Genomic DNA, 22,852 nt, shown 5'->3' with positions numbered 1-22,852 from the left:
GGTGAAAGGATGTCACTTGAGATCTGCCCCTTTTCCTGCTGCTGGGCCAGGAAGCAGATTTGTTCCTGGTGCCAAGGGAGGGAAGTGGGCAGGGAAGACCATTGGGCAGCAATTCAGCTGCATTTTGGGGAGCCATGGCATGGGGAAGGAGTAGGTCATGCACATGTCTTCCAGCAGGAAGATTGAGCCTTTTTTCCCTGCATCTCACACTGGGTCATGTCAGGGCTCATGACATTGGTGGGCACAGACTGGGCATTTCCCATCTCCTTCCCAGCCCTCACTGCCCAAGTGGGTGTCCAATGCCCAATGGCAAGGGCAGCTTTGAATACCTTCATAGTACTTCAAAATACTTCCCAGAGTATTTCCATCTCCATGCTTTATGACAAAATGTTTTTCCATGTTCTATATTTCTGCCTCTGGATTTATCAGTTAAAAAGACAACCTAATAAAACTCAAATATTATTTTGTTCTGATTTCAGAAAAAAAAAACCCAAGAATTCAAAATCCCCACCCTCATGTAACAAAAGGCAATTGGAAACACATCACTTGCAAACTGCACTTGGGAATCTCCCCTGCTAGAGAGAAGGGAGGTCTGGGTTGGATATGGGGGAAAATTTCTTCCCTGAAAGGTGCTCAAGCACTGGCACAGGCTGCCCAGGGAGGTGGTGGACTCACCATCCCTGGAGGTGTTCAAGAAACAAATATACATGGCAATTCATGATGCAGTTTAGTGGGGTTTGATCAGAGGTTGCACTCAATGATCTTGGAGGTCTTTTCCAACCTTTATAATTCTATGATTCTGCTCTGAGGCTGTTGAGAAGGTGTTGGCTGAAGGTGGAGAGGAAAGCAAGCTGTGGAACGCCGTTGGTGGCTGTGCACCAAGCCATCAAGGTGTGTCTTTAGCAAGAAGAGTTTAGTGGTGCATGTTTGGAGCAAGCCCAGCCCTGCCCACAAAGGATGCACCGACAGGACAGAGGCTCTGTTTATTTCAGGGTAGTTCCACCAGTGCTGTGTCTGACAGGGTGGACATTTGTGTGCAGCTGAAAGGCAAACCACACTCCCAGCATCTGCCAGCTGCAGTTCCTCCACATAACTTGCTCTTCTGGTTCAAGATCTTGCACCTCTCAAAAGCCAAAGCTGCTTTCTGTGGGTGAAATCTGCCTGGAGCCAGCAGCAGTGGCCACCTGGAGCAGCCAGTGCAGCACCTCACCTTGCTGCTCCCCAGGCTCCAAAGCCACAGTCGGGGCTGGCTGGGCTGTGCTCATCCCGAGGGATGCTCACGCTGCTGCTCTGTGGCCTGGCAGCATCAGGAGGGGTATTTTGGTGAAGGTGTCCCCGAGGCTGGTGCAGGAGAGGTCCGAGCAGGGAGCCACAGGCCCGGCGGGAGCCCTGCGCTAGCGGGCTGCCCCCTCTGGCAGCTGGGAGGCGTAGAGAGCCAGCGTGTGATGGAGGAACTGGTACTGCTCGCTCGTCTGGATCATCCCGCCTCTGCAAGGGAAAGGCAGGGCCCACTGACACTTCACAGACACAGAACCCTGCTCCAGCTCTCTACTCCCGGGGCACAAACATTTCCACTGCACCAGCCATGTCAAGATGCCTCTGAAACAGGCAGCAGAGCAGCCCAAAGAATAGAGGGGTTCAGAAACATTGCTGGGCTGTTCAAAATGAGATTGGCAGCTGATTTGGTGCTAATTTTCACCTGTACTTCTTGAAGAGTGGCCAGGTGGAGTGTTTCTGGATTTAGTGGCTGAGCAGGGCGGGAAGAGCAGATGGCTGCCAGGTTCACAGCCCCTCTCCTCTCCCTCATGTCCTCATGTCAGAGCTACAGCAGCTCTGACTGCAGAACCAGCCTGGCACTGGGAATTGTTTGCTATCCACACACCTGCATCCCCCAGGCACCCTTCTGGTTTCCAGCAGAAACAGACCCTGTGCCCCCTGGGATGCCCATCCCCGTATCTCTGCCACATCCCTCCCCCAGCCCTGCTGTCAGGCTGGCACCCAGCAGGACCCTGCAGGGAGCCCCCTGCCCTGTGTACCCACCTGTCTATGCGCAGATGGCACACGATGCCCAGGATATCCACCTCCCCCGTGTCCTGCAGCTGCTGGCACCCGATCCTGGTGGCAATGAAGCAGCCGGTGCGGCTGATGCCCGCGCTGCAGGGCAGACACAGCTGTGAGCACCTTCAGCACCCACTGCCTGCACCTGCATTGCTGAGCTGGTGCACTCCTAGATTGTGATTTCTGCCTGGAGGGATGCTGGGCTCCTGGCCCAAGCTGCCAGACCAAGGTTCTGAGCCAGGCACCAAAGCCATGGGCTGGGGTCACTCTGCCATGGCAGGGAGTTCTTGCTGTGTGGCACAGCCCGGCTGAGGCTGCTCTGCAAGCACAAAACCATTCTGTGCCCATCCTTGTGCAGTGCAGGGGGGCTCTGCAGCCCCTCCCCTCCCAGCTGGGCTCTAACCCCAGTACCAGGTTTGCACTCAGCCTGCAGCAGTGCATGCTGCACATTCCCTAGGGACAAACAGGTGCTGTGCTCCACTGTCCCTCAGCAAGGAGAGAATAGGCAGAGGCCACCTCCTGCAGGAGGGCTGTCCTGAAACATGGCCACATCCAAGCCACAGGCCATGCTGGGCGGCACAGGGAGCAGGAATGGGACAGGTTCAAAGGGACCAACCACGGGATCACCTGGTTCCATCTCTCTGCTCAAGCAGGATCTTCCAGAGCTGGAGCTGTGGGTGTAGGGTGGGGCTAGTGGCTGGGTCCCAAATGCAGACCCCTCCTGCTCCCACCCTGCTGGACCCCAGTGCAGGATATGCCACTCTAATGTCACCATCGTGCTGCCAGGACAGGAGCTGCTGATTGACAGCTCTGCTGGGGGTGGCTGTGCCCTGGGATTCCTGCACCACCGTGGGACCTGTATGTGAGGACTCACAGGGGACTGACCCTGGGGAGAAGCACAGACAGGGCTCAGGGAGGTGCAAGCTCTTACCTGCAGTGCACCACAATGGGCCCTGGGCTGGCTGCAGTCTGCAGAGCCTCCTCCACCTTGGCCACCAGGTGCAGCAGGGGCTTGGCTGACTCAGGTGTCTGCTGGTCCGGCCAGGAAGGGAAGAGGATGTGCTTGACCTTGCGGCATTCCTTCCCAAGCTTCTCCAGCACAGGACAAAGAGAAATGGGGATGTGAGGGCACGGGCCAGATGAAATGGGGAGTTCAGCTCAGCAGAGCTCAAGCAGCCCATACCCATCTCAGCCACTCTCCTCCTGAATCCCTTTCTGAGCCTCTGCCAGACATGAGGGAGAGACCCTTGGGCCAGAGCCAATGGATGTGTCCCATCCCAGAGGGTGAGAACAGATGCAGTGTTCAAATACTGTCCCAGAATCCAGGCCAAGCAAGCCAGATCCTTCAGGCTGGTGTCAACCCAGGGTGACACAGAGTCCATGGGGCAGAGCCCAATGACACAGTGCAAAAACACCAGGCTGGTGCTGCTCTGCCCAGCTGAGCCCTTCTCCTCTGCACCCCAGGGCTGGCTCCTCTCCTGCTCCCTCCCAGCCTCCCCAGGCTCTGCACACCCCTCCTCTGGCAGGGCCCTCCTGAGAATCATGAACCCTCCTCTTTCCTGTCACAGAGCATTGCCATCTCATTGCTGAGAGCTCTCAGCCCAGAGATGCCAGGGGTGTCAGGTTTGTTTTGTGACAATGAGTGTTTGGGCTATTTTTGAGATTTCTAGGGCTAAAGCAATGCCTAGGGCTGTTACAACCAAGGCAGTTATTTTAATGGAAATTGGTATAGTTGTTGGAGGGGTTTTTGTGGGGATAATAAATGAAGTGATATTATCAGGGGCACTGCTGGGCCCCAGGTGCTCCCTCTGTGCCCCAGGATGAGGCTCAGACCCACCTGGATGGAGAGATCTCGCACCACGTACTCCACACACTCGCTCACCCCCTGCACGTGGATGGTGAAGGGGCCATAGGTGCCCTCCTTCTCGGGCCAGTAGTGGACACATTTCTGGAGAACAAGGCAGGTTTGTGGCTGTGGAGATGCTCAAGGCACCCAAGGACCCTCGTCAAGGATGTTTGAACTGTGCTTGAGTCAGTGCTGGTGAGAGGGGTCCTCACCTTGGGGAGGTAGAGTGATACAGAGGGAAAGCAAAGAAGGGATAGATCCCTACCCCTGCACCCTCTCCCATGCCCTGCCCTGGCTTTCAGGCCCCAGGGATGCATATCCCTGCTCAGCCCAGGAAGCTTCCAGATGCAGCAGGACCCAGGGCACAGGGAGAGAAGGGAGAGAAGGGAGCATAGACATGGCCAGGAAAGAGTTTCCAGTTCTCAGTTCCCCCAGGCAGGTGCTGTTGGCTCCCATCCCAGAAGCACAAGCAGTGGGCAGCAGTGCCCTCTCCCCTGGGCTGGATCCCCTGGCTGAGAGCTCTGGGGGGCCAGAGGGGCACTGCTGCCCTCTGCTTCTGCCCCATCCCTGGGGGCTGCCCTAAACCCTTTATCCAGCTTTAACCCTTTATTATCCAGCTGGTAAAGAGTGCCCAGAGCACACAGCCATGTGAGGAGGAAAACCAGATAGGGCCAAGGCTGCAGCCCTGGGGATCTCCTCCTCCCCTTGTGATTCATCAGGGAACCCTCTGAGACAAAAGCACAGTGAGTGGGTGCACAGCCCCACATTTGGCCTCACCCAGCCCTCTGCTGCCATAGCACCCCCCTCCCGCTGTGCCCAGGGCTGGGCACGCTCCCTGGTACCTCCTTGCGCTCCTGGAGCTCGGTGATCATGACGATGAGGGGAGCCTCCTCCTGCCACACCATCTGCCAGAAGTCGCTCACGGTGTTCAGCAGGGGGCCCTGTGTGGCGATGTACTCCCGGGGCCGGCCCGCGTAGCCCTGCCGAGCACAGCCCGTCAGGGACCGGGGCACCCTGAGGGCACGGGGCTGTGCCCAGCTCACTCCAGCCCCCACCATGCTTTTCTCCTCCACGCTTTAGAGGCTGAGCTACACGTGCTGTTTCTTACTAAATCTGTCCTTAAAATGCTTTTATAGATCTGCTGAGGAGCCACCAGGCATCCTCCCCACCCCACTGGTCCCATCACCCAGGAGCAAGTCCATCCTAGCACACCCAAAGTCACTGTCAGTGTGGCAATAGCTGATGGATGCCTTGGCAAGGCAAAGCTCACACAAGGAGCTGCACTCCTCACTAGGGGCATTTCCACAAGGACAAGCAGGAATCCCTGCTTCACAGCTCCAGGCATCCTCTGTCTCCAGACACTTCTCCTGGTATAAAATTGCCAAAGGTACAGAAAATCCAGGCCTTCCCAGCAACCTGTTAATGCTTTGGTCTCACAAGAAGCTGCACTGGGCCAGCTAAGGGACAGGAATGTTTTCAGGAACATTTTGCAGAGCCCTATTTTCATGCCTTGAAATGATTTATTTTTCCTAGGAAATGTGATTTTCCATTCAGGAGTGTCATTCCCTGGGGGTATCAACCCTGGGAATTCCACCTTCCCCCCACAGCCATGCTCAAAAGCATTTCATGGAACACCTCAGAAGGAAGAGCAGCAATCCCAGGTGGGGCTGATGTGATCAAACACCTGCAGAGCCCTCCCAGATTCCTGCTCCTCCCAGGCATGCCCAGGCAGGCTGGGTTGCCAATTTTCTGATGTGCCCACAAATTCCTGCACTGCTACACCTCTGAGGAATCAAGGGGAAGGAAGGGGTCAGGAAATACCAGCTGCACACAGGGGGGTGTGGGCACAGGTGTGTGCCACAGGGGTGGGCAGTGCTTGTGCATTGCCAGCAGTCAGGTGAGACAGAGAGGATACAACAAGAGGGGGAGATGTTGGAGTTGTGGATGCTGAGAGTTTTAAACTTTCTGTGCTAACAAACTCTGACCCCTCAGGGGAACACTGTTTGACCTGGGGCTGTAGAGAGGGCTTCAAAAGCTGATTGATAGCACTAGGATTATGAGTTCAGTTAGAAGTGTGTAATATCACTGAGTAGAAAACTTAGAGTTTTAGAATACAATGATATATCTAGAACTAAAAATAGAAGTTTTAAAGCAGTTACTAGTCCTTCTTCATAAGTTTAAGTAGTGTTTTGTAATTAGACAAAAAAGCCCACATTGTAGACTTTGATAATTATTTGAGTTATTGAGCTAAAAGTGAAAATAATTTAGGTGTCATTTTTTAATTAAATAGTTTAGTTTTAAAAGATCTTGTAAAGAAAAGCCCAGCATTCCTGGGTGTCCCACACCTGGGGTGTAGGGACAGGGTGGCAGTGTCACCTGAGGTGTCACAGCTCCTCTGCTGCCCGTGGGCAAACTGCCCCTGGAGCTCCCAGCAGCTCTGGGCACAGTGCTCCTGTCCCAGGGAGCTTTCACCCTCCCTGCTGGGTGCTGCTTGCTGCTGTGGGTCTGAGCCACAAGCAGCACCAGGAAAAAAATGCTCCTGACTGCCCTCCAGCACTTTTTGTGGGCTGCTTTTCCACGTCCTGCTTTCCCTCACTGCCTCACTCACAGCACCAACAGTCCCCCCTCTGCTTCCCTGGCCCTGGGCAGCCCCAAGGGCAGGGTGCTGCAGTGAGATCAGTGGCTCAGCCAGGGCCCTGGGCAGCCCCAAGGGCAGGGTGCTGCAGTGAGATCAGTGGCTCAGCCAGGGCCCTGGGCAGCCCCAAGGGCAGGGTGCTGCAGTGAGATCAGTGGCTCAGCCAGGACCCTGCCCCAAGGGCAAAACTGGCACCTGGCTCACAGAGATCCCCTTCTGGCAGAGACTGCAGCCTGGAAGGGTCTGCACAGGGATGGAATCAAAACCAAGATGTCTAAGTAACACCCTAAGGTCTGGGGATTTCTCAGTCTCTGGAAAGGAACCCCACCACCACGTGCCAAAAATAAGCCACACCCCATTTTCATTAGTTCCCTTCCTGGGAAATTGCAGCAAGCTCCCTGAGCAGAGAAAAAAATCCCAGGATAAGTGAGCTTTGAGGATCTCTGAGCTGCCATAACCTGCTGACACAACTTGCCTCCCATGCCTGTGCCAGACCATGGACCAGTGTGTGAGGAGCAGATGGAGAAGCCACTGCCAGGGAGCCTTTTGGGGTGCTCAGTGTGCCCAGGAGCTGAGAGCAGCTCCCTCATGAGACTCTCCCAGCACAGGAACAGCATATCTGCCCTGTGCAGATGGAGCCACATCTCCAGCTCCAGCAGGAGTGGCAAGTTAAGTCTGCAGCCCCAGGGCAGCCACAGGAGAGCAGGTGACAGTGCCCCAGCATGTGTGAGCAGTGTGGCACCTGCAGCCTGATGCCCTGAGAGCCCTGGGCTGCAGCCCTGGGAGAAGAGGACACTCACTGTGATGTAGTTGGCATTTATGTAGCTGTCTTCCTCCTGGCTCCCAGCCCTCCTGAGGCAGACCCGGCTCTCAGGATCTGAAAGATGTCACAGGTCTCACCCAAGGGACTGATCCTGCCCATCCTCCCTGCTTCAACCCCAGGGGCTGGAGGCTGAGTCCTCCTACTCCATGCCATGCCCAGAGCTGTCTGCACCCTCCCTCAGGCATGTTCTTGTCCCACTTTAGCCTCAGCCCAAACCTGCAGGTGCCATAGTGAGCAGATGGGGTGACTCGCCTGCAGTGATCCCCTGGACATCCACAGAACCTTAAAAGATCTTGTAAAGAAAAACCCAGCATTCCTGGGTAACTAGAGCCCAGCTGAGCCCCTCCACAGCACCCTCAGCCTTTACCCTCTCAGGACCATGCCCTTAGGACATGGAAGGCCCCAGGAGTGCTGCACACCTGGGTAGGAGCAGCTCCCCATGTACCCCAAGCACTGCGCACACCACGGGCAGAAGGAGCAACAACAGCACCCAGGGGTGCCCACCCCAGTGCCAGGGCTGCTCTGAGTCACCCCTCACCCACAGGCAAATGGGAGGCAAAGGGACACAGTGGCACCTACTGGGGAGAATGGTTTTGTATCTGTCCTTGAAAGCACGCCCAGGGATTTCCAGCTCCTCCGGACTCACAAAGTTGGGTGGGATTTTCTGCAGGGGGAGAAAACAGCCATGAGGAAAAGCCCATTGCTGCCACTTGTGTCCCCTGCTGGTGGCAGACCTGGCTGCCCAGCAGGGCAGAGCTGGCCCAGGGGCATCAGCAGAGATGCCAGCTCCTGGGCTTTACTCCAGCTGTGGTGGAACTCCTTCCAGAGAGGCAGTGCTGGGAGAAGAACATGGCATGGGAGGGCGGGACAGGGTTTTGCAGGGACCCCAACAGGACACGTGTGCACCAGGGACCAGGTGGCACCTGGGCATCCCTCCCCTGTTTGCCCACACCTCCTGCCCTCCCACTGGGGCTGTGGGGCACAGCTGGGCTCAGAGCCTGATGTTCACCCTGTTCAGCCCCACCACTGCCAGCCCCTGGCACCCCTCCTGTGAGGAGGGAGAGGGAAAATCGTGATCATCGCACCGAAAACTCCTCCTGGAGCTGTGCCAGGCTCTGGGCGTGCTGCTGGAGCTCCTGTTTCCTCAGCACGTGGCTGGATGTCCTCAGAAACTTCAGTGTGATGTCCCGTGGCGTGCAGACAGGCTGGATGGGCTCCACGTTCCCTAGAGAGCTCATATCCAGCACTAGTGACACATTGGAGCCCCTCCTGCAAGGCACAGGGGTCCCTGGCTGACCTACTGCCACCCTGGGACAGAAGGACAGCCCACCACACTGCATCATCAGTTAAAACCACCCCACACTGGGCAAAGGCCAGATGGAGACCCCAGCAGATGGGGAGATTGAGGAACAGGAAGTAGCTGAACATTTTGCCTTCCTGCTGGGGAGAAAAGTCCCCTGAAGGACTGAAGGTGTTGGGATTTGTCCTGGGCTGGGTGAGTGCCAGGGTTGCCTCTGCACTCAGAGCTGGCAGCTGCAGGCAGAGGGCTGGCAAAGGAATGTCAGGGGAGCCCTGGGATGAGCAGTGCCATGGGCACCCCAAGGCACACTCACCTCTCCTGGAGTCGCACGTGCTTCTTGGCAGGGGGACTGGGCTTCTCTGCCTTGTCCATGTCCTCTGCAGCTGCCTGGGCTGCCAGGCTGCCCCTATGAACTCTGGAGCACACCAAGCAGGCTTGGACCATGCTGCAGCAAGCACAGAGCCCTTGTCCTGAAGCACAGCAGGGCCACACAGGGGGCTCTCAGCTCCTGGGAGAGCATGGAGCCATCAGAGGAGAAGTGGCTGGAAAAGTAAAGTCAGATCTGTGAGACACCACAAGGCTGGATGGAGCCCCCACAGATGGTCTGCAAGCAAGGGATTTTAAGTGCTCAGTTGTCCTGGAAGCAGGACCCCAGCCCCTGTATGCAGGCAGATATCCTGGAGAGCTCCCAGCACAGTCACCCTCCCTGCAGCACTGCAGCCCACACTGGTGACCCTGGGCATGGCACCAAGGGCCACCTGCCTCCCCTGAGGGGAGGACACCCACTCTGTGGTGGCAGGCACAGCCTGCTTTGGGGGAGCCCCAGATGCTCTCCACCTCCATGGAAGCACATGCCCTGTGTTCCCAGCCCTTCTCCATCACATCCCCCTGCCTCATCCTGGGGACATGGTGGGGAACTGGGAGCTGGAATGTCTGAGCACAGCAGTGCTCAGCAGGTGACAAGAGGTGGCTGTAGCCACTGCATGGAGCCTGGCCATCTCCTGCTGCAGGGACACACAGACCAGGCACCCTCAACAGCCCCATGGCCCTGGGACAGCCTCCTCCACCCTGCAGGTCACAGCATCTGTTGAGAGGAAACTGCTCTATCCGGGTGGTTGAGCAAAAGGCCGTGGGGCAGCCCAGCTGGGGAGGGTGCCAGACATCCTCCATCACCAGGGCTGGGGAGATGTAGGTGATGCTGACTCACCTCTGGGCACAGCTCCTCATGGTGCAGGCAGCACCCTGGGATTCTGAGCCTCCTCCTCATCCCCTGCTTCCTCCATGAGCAGGAGGCAGACCCAGAGCCAGGGAATGATGCAGAGTCAGAGATCTTGGTGGGCAAAGAGTGGGATCCCAGGCAGCCCATCTGCTCGGGGAGGTTTTGTAGAGAGCTGGTGTCCACATGGTGGCTGGGAACACAGCTAGGGCAGGAGCTGCTCCCCAGGATTCCCTGCTGCCCAGTGCCATTTCTGAGAGTGGCAATGCCACCACTGCCACTCATACCATCCCCGTGCCCCATACAGGGTGTTCTCAATACAGGCAGGACAAGAGCAGCTGCTGACCAGACACAGCCCAGGTTCCCATCCCAGTCTGGCCAGGAAACACCTGGGAGATGCCAGGGAAGCACCTCAGCTCACATGGCCTGTCCAGCATCCTGGCCTGCCTGGCGCTGCCATCCACACGCACATGCCCACTGCCCCTGGCACAGGCTGGCACTGCCCGGGGGCTCTCCTGCCTAGACTGGCACTGCCTGGGGGCTCTCCTGCCCAGCCTGGTGCCCAGGGGCTCTCCTGCCCAGCCTGGGTGCCCTGGGGGCTCTCCTGTCCAGCCTGGTGCCCGGGGGCTCTCCTGCCTAGCCTGGGTGCCCTGGGGTCTCTCCTGCCCAGCCTGGCACTGCCTGGGGACTCTCCTCCCCAGCCTGGTGCCCAGGGGCTCTCCTGCCCAGCCTGGGTGCCCTGGGGGCTCTCCTGTCCAGCCTGGTGCCCAGGGACTCTCCTCCCCAGCCTGGTGCCCTGGGGGCTCTCCTCCCCAGCCTGGTGCCCAGGGGCTCTCCTGCCCAGCCTGGGTGCCCTGGGGTCTCTCCTGCCCAGCCTGGCACTGCCTGGGGACTCTCCTCCCCAGCCTGGTGCCCAGGGGCTCTCCTGCCCAGCCTGGCACTGCCCAGGGGCTCTCCTCCCTATCCTGGGTGCCCAGGGGCTCTCCTGCCCAGCCTGGTGCCCTGAGGGCTGCCTACCTGCTGCCCTGCCGTGAGAGCTCCTCGGTCCCGGCCCAGGCCCACGGGCACGGCACGCTCAGCCTGACAGCGCGGTTTGAAAGTGTTCAGGAAGCCGCTTATCAAAGGAGCTGCTGCCTCTGCTGCTTCCTCTCCCTCCTTCTCCCCCACCCCGGCAGCCACCCACACACATACCGGCCACAGCTCCGCAGCTCGGCCCGGCCCGCCCGGCCCTGCTCCCCCCGGCCCGCCTGCCCCGGGCACGGCCCGGCCTCCCCGGAGCCCCGGAGGGCTCCACAGGAGCTCTGACAGGGCTGTGGGGTGAGCTCGATGGCCTCTGTCACACGCCATGGCCAGCCCTGCTGCCACCCTGGGGCACGGAGGGATGGGCAGGAGGCAGCCATGAGGGCAGGAGGTGTGAGGCGGGCTGCTCGGCATGGTGCAGTGGGGCTGCTCTGGGGGCACCACAGCCCCTCAGGAAGCCAGGGTGAATCCTCCCATGCTGCCGTGAATGCTCCCATGCTGCCACGAATCCCCCCATGCTGCCATGAATCCCCCCCATGCTGCCATGAATCCTCCCATGCTGCCGTGAATCCTCCCATGCTGCCGTGAATCCTCCCATGCTGCAACGAATCCCCCCATGCTGCTGTGAATGCTCCCATGCTGCCGTGAATCCTCTCATGCTGCCGTGAATCCTCTCATGCTGCAATGAATGCTCCCATGCTGCCATGACTCCTCTCATGCTGCAATGAATCCTCCCATGCTGTCATGACTCCTCTCATGCTGCCATGAATGCTCCCATGCTGCCATGAATCCTCTCATGCTGCAATGAATGCTCCCATGCTGCCATGAATCCTCTCATGCTGCAATGAATGCTCCCATGCTGCCGTGAATCCCCCCCATACCTGCTGTCCTCTTGCCCAGGCCATGCCCTGGCTGTTCCCCATGCTCCTGGAATGTGCCAGGGCTCGCTCAGTGCCTCCCACCCTCGGTGCCTGCCCTCGTGCTCCTTGTGCCACCCCACAGACCCAGCCCCTGCCGATGTTGGGACAGCCCTCTGCACCCACCACCACCCCTCGGTACCTCAGGGTAGGACAGGTGGGCTCCCCATCCCCAGCAGGAAGGGCAGGGGTGGATTTGGGGTCGCAGGTCCCTGGGCCTGGCTCAGGTAGGCCAGGTCTGCCCTTGGGGCACTGCACATCCTTCCTGACACATCCCCACTGCTCTTCCTGTTTGCTCGTGCCGGGCTCTGCAGCTTCCTTCCTCCTCAGCCCTCACCCCGCTGTGCTGCAGCAGCTCCTGCTGCACCCCAACAGCCCCACGGACCCCAAACCCTTCCCTGTGTCTTCTCCAAGGGCTGGTCTGGCCACAGCCACCCCAGCCCAGCTCACTGAGGTGACTGTGCTGTCACCTCACCAGAGAGCTGTGTGTCTGTGCACACCTGTGTGTTTGCAGGTGTGCCAGAACAGCTTCCCTGGGCAGCCCTGCCAGTGCCACCCAGTGCCACCCAGTGCCACACGAGGGCTAGGACATCAGAGGGCCCAAGGTCCAGAGCAAAGTGTAGGGCTTGGCCAGCAGCAGAACAGCTTTGTCCTGGAGAAAGACCACCAGCACTTGTGTCTTACCTGCAGATCCTTGAGTAGCCAGAGGACAGATTGAGGGATTCTCTGTGGAATGAAAGAACACATCTGTAAGACCTGGAGGCAGCCCCACCACACACTGCCCTTCTTTCCCACTGTCCCTGACAGAGCTCAGGAATTGCTGGGATGACCAGCACTGTGGCACTAAACAAGGTGTCTGCAGAAACTTCCTCCCAGTAGGAACCAGAGCAAACAAACAAGGATCTGTGCTGGAGTAACAGGCTGCCAGACATGCAGACACTCCCTGAGGCTGGGACTGGGTCTGTGCTCTAAGTGTGGAGGGCACCTGTCCCATCTGGGTGTCTTTGAGCTCAAGGGGTTCCTGAGGATAGAGTGTCTCAGCTTGGAAATGGGGGTGTGTGTTCTATCACCATCTCTTAGAGCTGGGGCAGTTCTCTGCTGTTCATTGGGCAGTTTTCTTTATCTCTCCCACAGCCAATCCTCCCTCCAGGAGATCTCTGCTGTCCATGGCCACTGAGTGTCCCTGCATGGCTGATCCAATTCCATCATCCCATGGGGAGATGCTGCGCCCAGGGGAGGAGCCAAGCATTCCTACCTGGGTACAATCTGAGCTTTGGGACAGCACAGCAGCCTTTGCCCAGTGCATTCCCAGAGGAGCAGCTTTCTGTTGCCCTGCCTTGCCAGAGGGAGCCCAGGCCCATCTGCAGCAGCCCTGGAGCTGCAGAGGAAAACTCCCCCCTTGTGCAGGATCCCTGCTCCAGCAGAACCACAGCTGGCACTGCAGGAGGGCTGAGCCCCCATGGGATGGGGCTGTGCCACCCCCTGACACACAGGGGGCAGGGCCTGCTCTGACTCTGGCAGTGGTTTGTTTTCTTTTTTGTACTATTTTATTTGTATTTTTAATTTTCCTAGTAAAGAACTGTTATTCGTACTCCCATATATTTGCCTGAGACCCCTTAATTTCAAAATTATAATAATTCAGAGGGAGGGCGTTTACATTTTCTATTTCAGGGGAGGCTCCTGCCTTCCTTAGCAGACACCTGGCTTTTGAAACCAAGACATTCCTCTTGCCAGGTGCTGCCTTGGTCATGAAATGCCCCTGGATGCTGCAGGAAAGATGCTGATGCACTTCCTTTGCAAAATGGCTTATTTGGTTCCACTCAAATTTGGTCATGACAAAGGACCCCCCTCAGGGTTAAAAGGGGAAGCTGAGATGCTGGGATGCAGTGTGTCCTCTGCCTCTGGAGCATCACAACACCAAGGTCCTCCTGGATGTCCTCAGGAAAGCCTTGCAGCACTTTCCCTCTGCTGCTCAGAGCTCCCTGTGCAGCTGGCTTGGCTCTGCCAGTCACACACCTGCCTGTGCCAGCTGCAGCTAAGCAGGACACCCAGGATGCAGCCTCTGGAAACCAAACCTGGCCCCTGGGGCTGCTCCTTATGCAGAAAACTTCAGTGGAGACTGAAGGGACTGTCCTGGCCATGGCCACTCACCCAGGGTAGGAGAACATAGTAGGGATGTTGTGTGGGGATGTGCCATGGCCTAGGCTCCTAGGAGCAGAAATGTTTGCACTGCTCAGATGTCCTGACCCTTACACAGCTCTGATGGTGCACAACGGGAGCCCAGTGTGCTCCCACCTGCCAGCATGGCTGCTCTTCCTCTCCTCTGCCAAAGCACCAGCATGCTGAGGAGGTGCATGTGAAGGGACAGCACTGGAGGGGACACAGAGCTGTGGAGACCACAGCAGGAAAATGAAGGTGCTGGTGGAAAAGGAGACATGAGCTGGTAGAGAGAGACTGGATGTCAGGGAGACCAGGAGCAGAGGGAGTCAGAACACACTGCTTGACCCAGGACATTTTTAATTTCTCAGTGCCACCTGGGCAGCAAGCTGTCCCCCGTACCTTGCTGCACCCACCTACGTCTGTTGCCCTCCTGGGACTGAGCCCTGTGCCTCCTGCCCGCTGGGCACACAGCAAGTGCACACACCTGCCCGTGTCCCTGGTCACTCATCAGTGCCCATCCCTGCTGGTGGGCAGAGACCCCGAGCAGGGAACTCCAGACATGCCCTCCCTCCTTCCATCTCTCCCCTGGAATGCACCTGCTTGGAGCAGGATGCTGCCAGCTGGCTCCTCCTGAGGGACCCTGGCTGGGCTCACAGAGGGGTGTGAGCAGTGAGGAGCAGAGAGCTGGGGGATGCTCTGGCCAAGACTGTGCCTTTCATGTGCAGCCCTGCTTGTCCCATGTCACATCACCAGCTCTGCAGCATTGGAGCAGAACTGCTGGATCCTACAAGCAGGGACTGCTGGATCCTACAAGCAGGGACTGCTGGGGCCAGGGCACACCTGGCTTTGAGGGGAGATGGTGTCCAGGCTGGGGGCAGATCCCAGCCCAGGGTCACTTTGCTGTAAGGACAGGACCAGAACACCAGGACAGCCACTGCAACCTCGTATGAGCTAAGAGGAACATGACAGTCTCCAGGGGCAAAACCCAGAAAGGGATGGGAGGAAGCAGCACTGAAGGAAATGGCTCCAGGCAGGTCACTGCTGTGCCCTTCACCTTCCTGCCTCCCTCCCGTGAGGTCCCAGAACAAGAACATCCCTTGTCCCCCCGCATTCCTTTCTGCTCTGACCTTGGTGGCAGTGGGGTGTCAGGGGTGATGGTGATGCCCAGAGTGCTGCTGGGAGGGTTGGTGATGGAGGGATGCACATGGAGGGAAGAGTCCCAGCTGTTACCACACCAGCCATTCACCCTGACCCAGCCAGGGATGTGCCAGACATGGGATCCCCTGTCTCCTCTGACCATGGACATCTGTGCATTAGGATTATCTGTTGGGAGGAAAGGACTAGAGAGGTCTGTGACACAGTCTCAGGGTTCTTGAAGAGTCCTTATAGGTGTGGCTTTACTTTCAGCAAGATGTAGGGCCCCTATGGAGTTGGTGCTCTGGAAAGGAAGATCTGGATTTATCCCTGACTGGTACTTGCTGCTTGTTCACTTGCATTTTAAAACTACTTTTCAATGGGGTCATCTTGCACCTCTGGCCATGATTTCATAGCCAGTTCCCTCTATGCAAAGAGCACCTTCCACCTCCAGACTGGGACCTGTTTTCCCACTACTGACCAGCCAACCCTTATGCCCATTTCTGCTCCCCATCCTCCTGAGGATGGGCTCCCTCACCCAGCCCCCCTGCCCTGATCCACACCCCAGCACCTCTCCCCCCTCTCCCCACAGCACTGCAGCCCCAAAGTCACCTTAACCTGGGCACCTCAGCACTGCCAGCTCAGTGGCAGTGCTGGCACCCAAAGCACAGACAGTGCCCAACACTTTCACTCCCCAGGGCTTTGTCCCACCAGGCCCCGTCACCTCTGGGTCCAGCACTCAGGAAGGGATGGTTCTGCTTCCGTTGGCAGGCTGGCAGTCAGGATGTCCTGCAGGCTGCTGGAAATGAGCCCGTCTCCTCCGCTGCCTGAACATCGCTCGCAGGCTTGAAGGTGAAGCAGCTGCCTGGGGACGGAGCAGGCTCTGTGCCAGCTGCCGGCAGGGCACAGGAGGAGGAGGAGAACGGTGCAGCCATGCCGAGCATCCCGCAGAGGCTCCCGGGGGACAGCGAGCCCTCGGCCCCTCACCTGTGTCCGTGTCCCCCGCCCGCCGGCCCGGGGAGGGGGCAGCAGCCCCGCCGATGGCTCCTCCCGAGAGCGGCTTCTCGCTGTTCCAGCGTCCTCCAGGGGAGCGCGTTCCCAAGGACAGCCCCGGCAGGAGCATCCTCAGGGCGGGCTGCGGAGCTCGGCGCTCAGAGCTCAGCGCAGCGCTGCCTGCCAGCCCGGAGCCCCGGCATCCCACCGGCACCGGGATGATCCCGGCGGATGGGCGACCTTTCCTCCGTGGCCGGTGCCGCTCTGGGCAGAGTTTGCTCCTGTGCTGTGCCTGGCTGGAGCTCGGAGCAATTAAGCAATCGCTGGTTCGTTTTGCCAAGGCACTGCCGCTAATGCTGCCAGCCCTCTCCTCAAGGAGAACCAGAGGAAGAGTTTAGGACCTGGATTTTCTGCTTAACTCTGGATTGTTTTCTTTGAATCACTCGGTTTGCTCAGTCTACAGAAGAGGAGACTGAGGGGAGACCTCGCTGAGCTCTTGAACACCTCATGAGGGGCAGCTCCAGTCTCTGCTCTCTGTGACCAGGACTAGAGGAAACAGCTGGATCCTTGTCACAGGAGGTTTAAATGATAAAAGGAAAAATGTTTTCACCCAAAGGATGGTTGAGCACTGGAGCAGGAAGTGGTCACAGCTCCAGGAGCATTTGCACAAAGCTCCTAGGCACAGGGTGGGGTTGTTGGGTGTCTGTGCAGGGCCAGGGGTTGGACTTGATAACCCTGATGGATTCCTTCCAACTCAGTATATTCTATGGTTCTATGACTGCTGAGTAGAACCATGTCTGGTTTCTGGAATTAGGCACTCTCTCATATCTCCTGCAAACAAGCTGAGCTTTCCTCTAAACTTGCCAACAGAGCAGCAGCAGAGCTGGGCTGCATCAGCACCAGCACCACTGGGCTGGGCTAACACTGATGCAGAGCTGGTGCTGCTGTGGACTAAAGAAGGTGCCTTGGCACAGGAACAGTTCCCCTGGGAAAGGTGATCTCCAGAGTGAAAGTGCTTTATATCAGCCTGGTTTGTTCCTCTCCTCATGTGGGAAGAAGCTCCCCATGTTCATTTTACAGTGGAGGGCTGTTCCTAAGCCAGGTGTATAGACTCAGGAAATAATAATAAATAATAAAGAGGAAATAATAATCAGGTATAGAATCAGGAAATGACAGAAACATTAAAGTTGAAAAATCCCTCTAAGATCATTAAGTCCAACCATTAACTGACCACTGCCATGTTCACCACTAAATTGTGTCCCCAGGGTAAAGGGGATCTAAGCCAACACATGGGACCATTCCTCAATGCTGAGGTGCTCAGACTTTGACACTAGCCAACAAATGCCAGTGGAGAAGCCACAGAGGGCCAGCAAGGGCCACAGAATGACCTGGTTACCAGGACAGCCTGCTGGGGACACAGCCCCAGCACCTGTGGCAGCACCTCTCTCATCCATGTGTCACTTGGGCTTGTCCTGTGCTTTCCTGAGTGCCTCCAAGAGAGCTGTGCTTTTAGAAATGCTGTCAGGAAAATGCTGTGTGCTTTGGTTTCCCTTGGGGAGAGAGCCTTGCTTGGACACCTGTGGAGTCCTGAGGAGTCCTGAGGAGGCACACACATCTTCTTGGGAGGCTCCAGGACACAGAACTGCCTGCAAAAAGAAGTCTCCCAGGAACTGGACACCACCCAGCTCCTCCCTGTCCTCACAGCACACAGGGCAAAGAAGGTCTTGTGGGAATCTTTAAAATTAGAGGGGTTTGGGAAAGCTGCAAAAGGCAGGCCTCAGACACAGCAGAACCGCAATTAGAGCTAAGAAGTAGCCATAAGGTTTGTCAGCAGAAAAATTATATACGAGGTAGAAAGTAAGGACAAATAGAACAATGGTCTGTGTATTAACACTTGTCTAGAATAACTCCCTAAGCTACAGAAAAGTTTATCTAGTGAGATATTAGGAAATTCTAAGCGTAATAATGGAGCTCTGTTTATTGTGTTTTAAGGCTTACAAGCAGGTATTATATTCGAAATAAGCAAGCATTGTTTTAACCAAAGCTATGTATGCTTATAGTGGTTGGATAGAACTGCTGTCAATGTGCTTTTGTTTTGTGTGATTGGTCAAAAAACTTTTAAAGTGAATTATAACATTGAGTTCTTTGTCTGCTGCCTGAGATGTGAGCTGGTGGCATCTTCCCATTGTCACAACCATGGAATGAGACTGATGCTGGAAAATAAAACAGCTCAAGGCACGTTCCTAACAGTCCCATCCCATTTGTGATTTGTACATAGACCCCTGACCAGCAATAGGTCTCAGTTGAAAAAGGCACAAAAAGGCCTGAAAATGCTCAAGATTCATCATGTTATTCCTACCCTGGGTGCCTTGGCATACTGCAGCAGAGTGTTATAGATGGATAATGAGATGATTGGCTCTCACAATTAAGGGATGACTATTGTGTGAGTATTAAGAAAAACTTTAGTGATGTATAGTTATGTTATTGTAGTTTAGATGTCCTCTGTTCTCCCCACAGTTCCCTTTCCCCCCTGTATTGTTACCATCAGACAGCCATGGTTGTCTAAGACAGGTACAAAGAAGCTGTACACGTGTCCCTTGCATGGGGCAGTTCGGAATGGAAAAGTTTGGTGCTTAGGGGGTGAGGCATGGCAACACCTGACCCCCAATCCAGTTACAAGAAAGCAGTTTCCACTGATAAATGGCAAAGAAGAGCTGACTGACAGACTTTGAGTGGGGCCAGGGCTGGCTGATGCAACCCCCAGGGCTATAAAAGACTGAGCATCCATCTTGAAGATGAACCAGCCACATGATGTCCACAAGGGCAGTTCCCAGCGCTGCGAATTTTTCCTCACGTAGTCCTTTTGTTGTATTTTTGTCAAGGTTTAATAAACCTATTTAAACTTTCAAAGTGAGCAGTTGTTTCTCACAAGTGGAACCTTGGCAGCCCTGCTGGGTTTTTGCCCAGCACAGCCCTGCTGGGTTTTTGCCCAACACAGCCCTGCTGGGTTTTTGCCCAACACAGCCCTGCTGGGTTTTTGCCCAACACAGCCTTGCTGGGTTTTTGCCCAACACAGCCTTGCTGGGTTTTTGCCCAGCACAGCCCTGCTGGGTTTTTGCCCAGCACAGCCTTGCTGGGTTTTTGCCCAACACAGCCTTGCTGGGTTTTTGCCCAGCACAGCCCTGCTGGGTTTTTGCCCAGCACAGCCTTGCTGGGTTTTTGCCCAGCACAGCCCTGCTGGGTTTTTGCCCAGCACAGCCCTGCTGGGTTTTTGCCCAGCACATCCCTGCTGGTTTTGCCCAGCACATCCCTGCTGGGTTTTTGCCCAGCACAGCCCTGTTGGCTTTGCCCAGCACAGCCTTGCTGGGTTTTTGCCCAGCACAGCCCTGCTGGGTTTTTGCCCAGCACAGCCCTGCTGGCTTTGCTCAGCACAGCCCTGCTGGGTTTTTGCCCAGCACAGCTCTGCTGCCCCAGTCCCTGGGCTGCTCCCTCAGGGGGACACCGAGCCTGGTGACCTCTCAGCAGTTATCAGTGACAGGAAACGAGCTGGGCAGGAGGGGCAGGAGACAGAGCCCCAGAGAGAAAGGAAGCGGTTTGAGAGCTGTCACTGCCGGCTCTGCTGCACGAGGAGCTGCGCCCACGCAGCCACGGGCACGGGGAACGGCGCTGCCCTGTCTGATATATGTGATCCAATAATTCCTGCTAAAGGAAATTGTGAAAAACACCAATCACTTGATTTTAAAATGTTAAAAGTTTAATAGAAATAAAACGGTTATAAAATAGTAATACAATTAGAGTAATAATAATAATTTGGACAATTTGAATTAGGACAATATGAGACAATAGAAACAAAGAGTTACAGACGTCAGGGTATCTTTTTCTGGGCAGCATTAGCCCGAAAAAGGACCCATGTTAATAGACGATTAACCCTTAAAAGCAATAACCTGTTGCATATTCATACACCTCATACATAATGCATAAATTCCATTCAAACAAAGGATTCTGTCTGGGCAGTGTCAGCTTCTTCCTCTGAATCCTGATGGCATCTTCAGGACTGAGTGAGGCAGGAAGGAGTTAATTTCTCCTGATAATGGAGCAATAAATTCTTTTTCTCTGAAAGATTCAGGTGTCCTGTGGCTGCTATCTCAATGCGAGTCCTTGTTTTAGAAAAAAAAAGTATCCTACACAGCATAGTTCCTATTTTAACATGATGTTATAAGCTAAAACTATATTTAACACACTACTTAAGAGAGTTAATACAGCATTACTTTCTAACACAACACATATAATATTCATTTTAATATTTGCGAAAAGCCAATCATAAAATATGCATTTTTCACAGAAATTAAAACCACAGCATCTTGTGTACCAAACCAATGTCAGGCAACGAGCAGTAATAGGCTACATGATAAAGAAGGGAGATTCCAACATCAGGAGGACACTGTCTCCAGGGATGGATATTTCAAGGGATTTCTTTCCGTCTGACAAGGAGGCAGGAGGCATTTGATAGGCATCATCAGAAGTTCATCCCAGAAAATTTTCACCTGACAGGATTCCAGGAATTATCCACTGGTTCTGGGAAGCGTGGCAGCAAGAAAGAAAAACTGTGATAATATGCTAAAATATGCTGAAGAAGAGCCCCTTCCAGAGCCCAAAAGACTGTGTAAAACAGACCCCAGAAATGACATTTTGGAGACCCACAGGGACTTTGGTGTGATAGAGGCCAAATCCTGAGTCTTCCCCACCCTGATTGCCTGGCTCAGAGTCAAAATTGCTTCTGGCTTTTCCAAATTTATACTTTGATTATTTAATAAATTTCCTTAATTATTAATTTGGTGTATTCATTTATAACACCCTGTTACAGTCATTTTTTCTGGAAAAATCTTTTTGCCCAGGATTTTCTCCTGGGAAGCTGAGAAGCGTCAGAGAAAAATGAAAACAATAATTATCTGATTTTTTTCTCCTGTGTTTTGCTCTTTTAGAATATGTTTAGAGATTGTTTACTAACAGGTGGTTGTTTCATTAATTTAATGTGAATTGTTTTGACTTATTGGCCAATTACAGCCAAGCTGTGTCAAGGCTCTGGGAAGAATCATCAGTTTTCATGATTATGAAAACATGATTATCTTTTTAGCCTTCTGTAAGTATCCTTTCTGTATTCTTTAGTATAGTTTAGTTTAGTATTCTTTAATATAATATAGTATCATAAAATAATAAATTAACCTAAAATCACAGAGTTAAAATCATCATTCCTTCCTGCCACAAGGCACTCTGCAAATACAATACTGCCCTCCCAGGCTGGGCTGCTCTGGGGTCTCCAGGGAGGGTTTGTGATTGTCCTGGTTTGAAAGGCAAACATTGGAACCCTGGATGCTGAGAATTTCAGACTTTCTGTGTTGACAGGCACTGACCCCCAGGAGAACACTGCATTGACCTGAGGCCGTGGAGAAGCTTCCAAAATGGAATGATAGAACTGGGATTGTGGGTGTGGAGTTTGAGTAGAAGTGTGTCACATCACAGGGTGGAAAACTTGGAGTTTAAAATTTTGGAGTATAGTAATATATATAAAGCAAGATGGAGGTTTAAGGCAGAGGCTGCTCCTCCTTCTTCATTTTGTTCTTCATAAGTTTAAGTGGTATTGTGTAATTAGATAAAAAAGTCCACATTGCAGGCCACAGGTAGTTATTTATTAGTAAATCAGTTATTAGAAAATTAGTTACTGGTAATTAATTATTAATTAGTAAACAATTATCAGGTAGTATTAATTATTATTTATTAATTAATTATTAGTTAGTTATTATTAAAATAAAAATAATTTAGGTGTCATTTCTTAATTGGATAGTTTATCCTTAAAAGGCCTTGTAGAGAGAGAGACAGCTCCATTTTTAGTTTGTTAGAGTGAAGTGCTGTAGAGCTCAGGGTTTGTGAGACTGTAACAGAGATAACTAATAAACATCTGAGTCCCAACAAAAAACCACACATTTAATCCTGACCCTGGCAAAAAAATAACTTCTTATAACAAATAAAAGAATTTAAGGCTCGACAGACACAGATCCTCTTCTAGCCTTTGATAACAACTAGAAAGGTGCTTAAAATAGCCCAGCCAGTGTCTGCTGCAGAAATAGGTGTGGTGAGTCCAGTCAATGGCAAGTTGTGGGAGTTGGAAAAACAGAAACTTCTACAGATACTAAAGGATTTGATTTGATTTGATTTGATTTGATTTGTTATAAAAAGTTATTAAACTTAAAAGTTAATAAACTTTAAAAAGTTTATTAAAGTTATAATAAAAGCATATGTGTATACCTGAGTTAGAAGCCCATTGAATAAAACTAGCAGCAATACAATAATACAGTATAAGTAAGTAAAAGTGATGAGTTTAAAAAAAATAAACCCTGTAGCAACAATCTATTAGTTTAAAAAGTTATATATTACCTTATAACAAAGAAACTTGTGACTACTTTAAACTATAACCAAATACTTACTCCTTTAAAATCTCACAACCTCTGAGACTAATATTTATCTAAACAATAAATCATTCTTAGCCCAAAAATAACCCAATCCCTTCATTATCAACAACAATAATAAGTGAGTCACTGCTCGGGGGTTAAGATTCTTAACCTTGCTAAGGACAGAGTGCACATGATGCTGCCTGGGGACAAAGGGCCATGGAGGATGTGCCAGCAGTTAAAATTTTAGGGAAAAAATCTTCAGTGAAAGGGTGATCAGACAGTGGCACAGGCTGCCCAGGAT

General features: G+C 53.9%; 1 protein-coding gene across 1 annotated transcript; it reads right to left on the bottom strand.

Annotated features, from left to right (window-relative positions):
- Nucleotides 1–1,089: 1,089 nt before the first annotated feature.
- Nucleotides 1,090–9,106, bottom strand: PTPN7 (protein tyrosine phosphatase non-receptor type 7). The gene is made up of 9 exons (XM_036398455.2): nt 8,976–9,106; nt 8,448–8,631; nt 7,942–8,026; nt 7,340–7,416; nt 4,747–4,884; nt 3,896–4,006; nt 2,990–3,147; nt 2,041–2,154; nt 1,090–1,488 (listed from the first exon to the last, which is right to left on the bottom strand). Exons 1-9 carry the CDS (start codon nt 9,104–9,106, stop codon nt 1,395–1,397), a joined length of 1,092 nt encoding a protein of 363 aa, XP_036254348.1. The 3' UTR covers nt 1,090–1,394.
- Nucleotides 9,107–22,852: the final 13,746 nt, after the last annotated feature.

The sequence above is a fragment of the Molothrus ater genome, chromosome 25, assembly GCF_012460135.2.
Source record: "Molothrus ater isolate BHLD 08-10-18 breed brown headed cowbird chromosome 25, BPBGC_Mater_1.1, whole genome shotgun sequence".
Classification (NCBI taxonomy): domain Eukaryota; kingdom Metazoa; phylum Chordata; class Aves; order Passeriformes; family Icteridae; genus Molothrus; species Molothrus ater.
Note: the sequence above shows the minus strand (reverse complement) of the source record. Positions and strands in the feature narration are given on the sequence as shown.

Coding starts and splice junctions, on each gene's coding strand:
- PTPN7 (XM_036398455.2), bottom strand. CDS start 9,106: ATGGTCCAAGCCTGCTTGGTGTGCTCCAGAGTTCATAGGGGCAGCCTG. Junction 4,007..4,746: donor AGCTCCAGGAGCGCAAGGAG/GTACCAGGGAGC, acceptor CTTGTTCTCCAG/AAATGTGTCCACTACTGGCC. Junction 1,489..2,040: donor TGCCATCTGCGCATAGACAG/GTGGGTACACAG, acceptor TTTCCCTTGCAG/AGGCGGGATGATCCAGACGA.